General features: G+C 35.7%; 1 protein-coding gene across 1 annotated transcript in view; it reads right to left on the reverse strand.

Moving 5' to 3' along the window:
* The window catches only part of LOC107597477 (disrupted in renal carcinoma protein 2-like), a 40818-nt gene that overhangs the window by 33190 nt on the left and 1742 nt on the right, over positions 1-5886 (reverse strand). The window contains exon 2 of the mRNA XM_016288548.1: positions 2737-2831. Coding sequence (XP_016144034.1) covers positions 2737-2831 — 95 coding nt within the window. The remainder of the gene's footprint in view (positions 1-2736; positions 2832-5886) is intronic.

Genomic DNA, 5886 nt, shown 5'->3' on the forward strand with positions numbered 1-5886 from the left:
AATTTTACAAAAAAAAAAAAAAATAAAAAAAAAAAAAAAAAAAAAAAAAAATATATATATATATATATATAAATAAATAAATTATATAAAATAATATAATAGTAATTATAAAAATAATAAACATTAAAATAATACTTTAAAATATTAAACAATTACATCATTTTTTTAGTTAACAATTTAAACTTTTATTTTTTATCAAAAACACTTCCACGATAAGCCATCTTCTAAACTGAGCTAACTGATGTCTGATGTAGTCCAACTTAGCCTTACACTGTGAACTCTTAAACAAAACAGCATATTCAGATCAGAATGACTCTTTCTAGTGTGGCATATCAACCATCACCATCAGTCACATGCTGGATCGCTTGATATGCAAGATGGTTGGTCATTACCTTTTCAATGAACATCTTTTTACACTTTATTAATGCAAGTGCTGACACCTTGTGGTAGCTCAATTCACAGCTGAAGTCACCAGGTCATGATGCATCACGTGTATGGTCTCCTACTTCCTCTGTGATCTAAACTTAAGGCTTTCAGTAGCTCTCCATAAACCTGAGTTTTAAAGTTGCAACACATGTATCTCATGACACAGGCAGTGTTAAACTCTGTGTGAGTCATGAGGTCTGTGAATAAATCCTATGCAATCCACCAGTAACTAATATACTTTCTAGCACCTGCTAATTTCAATAAAGCTGAGAGATCTATACATAGAGAGAAGACAGTCCATTGAATAATGTCTGCTGGTGGTGTACATACCAAATGTACTTAAACAATACATCATAAGCTGTACCGGGCTTCTAAAATATCAAGCACACAACATAGAGCTGAGTCACTTTATATGAATCAATAGACTCGACACATTAAGTGCCCCCGTGTTGAAATCAGCCATTACATTAACAGTCACTGCAGGCAATAGCTGCTTGCAATGTATCTTTGTGTTTAAATGTGCTTGTGGTGTAATACATAAATATATAAAACAATCAACATAACCTCTTCTGTCTCTCAACAGTCCTAAAAAGCTTTTCCTGTTATATATCAAGCAAATGCACAATTTTAGATTATATAACTGAGAAGGTCAATGTGCCACTGTGAGTTCTAGGATTGTAGGAGCTGTGAAACTAAGCTAAGTAGCCTTATGTCATTCAAGTAACTAATAAGTATATATATATATATATATATATTAAAAAAAAACTAAAACAAAAAACAGTCAAATGAATGCACTGTTCGAAAAAAGTTTCATGTGTGGGGAAAAAAAAGCTATAAAAATGTGGTAATGGTGTCTGGTGGTCATGTACTTGTATGGAACTGGCCTTTCTAACTACACACGTTTATACAATAATGTTTTAATACAGATGGAAATAACATCATACAGATACAGGTAAGTATGCCAATCTGCATGAATTATATGGTACTCTCAGCGGTTCACAACCAGACCTACGTTCTCTAAATTCAACAAACCAACAATTTTCTTCATGCCTTAATAATAAAATATGATTTATGCTCACTGATGTCCTATTTTAGTTTTGTATTGTCAACTGACTTCAATAACAAAGCTACATGCTTCTAATGTCATTTAGATAACCTTGTTTAAATGTCCATCGGTGACGTAGTTAACTCTTTGTCAAAAAAGTAATAATAGAAAAGGTTTGTTTCCTTTTCTAACAACTGCAATGAGAAATTTGCTTAAGTTATTTCTTTATGTGCTGATGTTAACCACATGTGAATGAGAAAGCTTAAAGAGATAAGAAGGAGCGAGAGAAAATGGAAAGAGGACACAAAGCACAGAAGAGGACAGGAACATTCAATTTTACAGGGAAAAGAATCCTAATCTAAAGCAAACAGAACGCAGTCGTCCTGTTAAAGTGTATTTAAGCAAATGAAAAGGTCACATCTTTAACTTGCAACAGTACCATGTAACTTTGCCAGTGAATAACACACTTTCTCTTATCATATGTTGCAGTGGATTTTAAGTCGCCATAAATATTCTGAAAATAAGTGTTCGACGTCATTTATCATAAAATTGTATTATGAATATACTGTCCAACCTGCTCTCTAGATAGCAGCCAAAAACTACACCTAATCACACAAATAGAGCTAGGTCATGGAAGCCATAACCAAACAATAAAATATCTGCCATGCAAGTCATCAAATCCAGACTGTCAACAATATTTCTTTGGATATGCAAATTTAGGCCTCAAACAGTATTAAATATTTAAATGACCAAATAAATCTGCCACCAACCTAAAGAACATGTATCAGGAAAAGACTGATGACAACAACGTCTGCACAGCATAAAGTACTAGAGCAGATTTTTTTTCTAAAGTACCATTAACGTCACAAAGCAACAGAAGTTATTTTTTTGTAATATTATATCCTAGGATCTATCCATCGGTTGTTGATTGGTTGGAAGCAGAAACGACTGGAGAAATCCTGCATACGTTACTAGAAAAATGTCTGCCGTTTCACCGTTATTTTATGTTTTTAATATGCCTATACACTTTCACTCCAAAGCAACATTTTATGCACAGTGTGGCATCATGCAATAAATGCACTTACAATGTCGGGCAACATGAGACGTTTGGAGAACAATCTCAGATCTTCTCATGAATTATCACATTGGGAAATTGAGGAATTGCATAATTATGCAAGTGAAAAGGAACCAGCATCGAAAGCTAGTTTGGCTAAGTGGAGTTTTTGTTGAATAAATGATGCATAACATTGTGCAACAGAGTCTTACCAGCGTCTGTAGTACAGGTCTTTGAGAGGAACACTTCGTAATGCTGCGCCCAGCACCATGAAGAATGCTGACAGCAGCAGAGAAGCTCGCAAACCTTTGGCACAAGACAGAGAGGAAGGAAAGAAGATATATCAGAGAGATGTGATATCTTTTAAGCTTTGATTAACTGGTGAGATTAGTTGTTGATGTAGATCTATCCCCAAGATACCAGCAAATTATGCACGACTATCACGAAGATATTAGGATTAGAAAATCTTTTTTTTTAACCATCAAAAATAATTAAATATGATATATTTGTGACAAAACAAATGTTTGAATCCAAAAGCCATAATGAAACTCCATGAGCACTTTTTCTGGATTCATGCATAGGAGCAGAAACTTGAACTTTGGAAACATTTTTGAGTTTAATATAGAAACTCTGGCCTGTGGTTTTCACAGCCTGTGACAATCGCTTTCGTGTTGAGAACAAAAGGGAAGGTGAAATGCTTCCATTCAAGATAAAGAGCAACAAACGTGGTTGCAAACATTTACATAAGAGCATACCCTTTCTTAGCAAATATATCAAATAAAGTGCACTAATGTGTTAATAAACAGAACTGGAGTGTCGACTAGCTGTATAAGCTAATAGAAAAAGGAGTTAAAATGTGGAAACTGAAGACATTTGTTTGACATTATCAAGTCTTAGAGATAGCTGAAAATGCCTTATTTTCAGGCAAGATAACGTGAAAAATAGTGCGAAAATGTTAAAAACAAAAGCATCCTGTCCTGTTTGACCAAATGCTCTTTTCTAAATGCAAAGCATGTGAGTGAAAATGTCATTTTCGAGGCTCAAAACTGATTCCTCACAAGATAATCTTATCTAAGGACAGTTCACTTAACAATCACAATTCTCTCTCACCCTCATCTCCTCCAAAACGGAAATGCTGTTATTTTACCATATTAGAACAAATCATATTGACCATGTAATAGGCTAAACACTAAAAAAGTTGTCTATATTTAATCTGAAGACATACAATAGCTTTTTGTTAGGAAAAGACTGAAATCAAAGTCATTAATAGCCAAAAACATAGACAGAAACACCGGTTAGTGCTTCTCCAGTGAAGCGTTTCGGCTGTGTCAGCGCCGACTCTGTGCACACAGCGTGGTAAGTTAAAACAACATGTCATCAGCATGGCCTAACCCCACCGTAAGGATGGTAGCAATATGTAAAATTTGTTTTGCTGAATATCGAGAGATGGCTTTACTTTACTACAGTGTGAACATGACACCATCCTGAACAGCATACCAAGTTCAATTACCCAACTTTATTTTTGGTGTTGATGAAAATTTTCAGTTTTAGTTAAATATCCATGCATCACTAGAACCTATAGTTTTGGGTGAGCTCCAGGAATGTATTTATTACACAGATACTTTGTGGTCCTTTAGATGGTTCCAGACCAACGCAAGCATTGGTATAGAATCCATGATTTAAATACAAATATTAGAAATGTAGGTACAATATATCTCTTATATCACTGCTGGCAAACAGTGCAGCCAAATTCTCATGTGAACTTTATGAATTGAGATTCTCAGAAACATGGCTTTTCATATCACTGCTATGCTGATGACATGCAACTCTACCTCTCATTCCATCCTGATGATCCGACGATAGCTGCTCGCATCTCAGCATGTCTAACAGACATTTCTTGTTGGATGACGGACCATCATCTTCAACTCAACCTGGCTAAGACAGAACTGCTTGTGGTTTCAACAAACCCATCACTTTATCAAAATTTAGCCATCCAGTTAGGCTCATCAACCATAACTCCTTCAAAAACAGCTAGAAACCTTGGAGTTGTGATTGATGATGAGCTGAATTTATCAGACCACATTGCTAAAACTGCCCGGTCCTGCAGATTTGCTTTATACAACATTAGGAAGATCAGGCCCTTTCTATCAGAACATGCAAAACAACTCCTTGTTCAAGCTCTTGTTCTATCCATGCTGGCCTATTGCAATGCTCTCTTGGCAGGTCTTCCAGCCACTTCTATCAAACCTCTACAATTAATCTAAAATGCCGCTGCAAGATTAATCTTTAATGAACCGAAAAGAACACGTCACACCTCTGTTCATCAATTCGCAACGGCTACCAGTAGCTGCTCGCATTAAATTCAAGGCATTAATGTTTGCCAACAAAACCACCACTGGCTCTGCACCCATTTACCTAAATTAATTACTTCAGAGTTATGTGCCCTCTAGAAGCTTGCGTTCTACAAGTGAACGGCGTATTATTGTGCCATCTCAAAGAGGCACAAAATCACTTTCACTGACTTTGTCATTAACTGTTCCCTCCTGGTGGAATGACCTGCCCAAATCAATCCGAGTCCTTAACCATCTTCAAGAAATGACTAAAAACACATCTGTTCCATCTGTATTTGACCCTCTAACTCTAGCACTTTCTATTCTATTTTAATTCTACTTTATCTATATTTATCTTCTTTGTGTGTGTGTGTGTGTGTGTACAGGTTTATATATCCTTGTGGGGACTTAAATCTGACTACACACAGACTCATGGGGACTTGTGTCACGGTGGGGACCTAAATTGCGGTCCCCACGGGTACAAAAGCTTATAAATCATACAGAATTAAGTTTTTTGAAAATCTAAAAATGCAGAAAGTTTCCTGTAAGGGGTAGGTTTAGGTGTAGGGTTGGTGTAGGGCAATAGAATATAGGGTCTGTACAGTAGAAAAACCATTAGGCCTATGGAGAGTCCCCACAAGGATAGCTGACCAGACTGTATGTGTGTGTGTTTAATATATGTATGTATGTGTGTGTGTATATTAGTCATTAGTATTTAGTCAGCCACCAATTGTGCAAGTTCTCCCACTTAAAAATATGAGAGAGGCCTGTAATTTTCATCATAGGTATACCTCAACTATGAGAGACAAAATGAGAAAAAAAATCCAGAAAATCACATTGTAGGATTTTTAAAGAATTTATTTGCAAATTATGGTGGAAAATAAGTATTTGGTCAATAACAAAATTTCATCTCAATACTTTGTTATATACCCTTTGTTGGCAATGACAGAGGTCAAACGTTTTCTGTAAGTCTTCACAAGGTTTTCACACACTGTTGCTGGTATTTTGGCCCATTCCTCCATGCAGATCTC

The sequence above is a fragment of the Sinocyclocheilus grahami genome, unplaced genomic scaffold (genome assembly GCF_001515645.1).
Source record: "Sinocyclocheilus grahami isolate Dianchi unplaced genomic scaffold, SAMN03320097.WGS_v1.1 scaffold233.1, whole genome shotgun sequence".
In the NCBI taxonomy this organism is placed as follows: domain Eukaryota; kingdom Metazoa; phylum Chordata; class Actinopteri; order Cypriniformes; family Cyprinidae; genus Sinocyclocheilus; species Sinocyclocheilus grahami.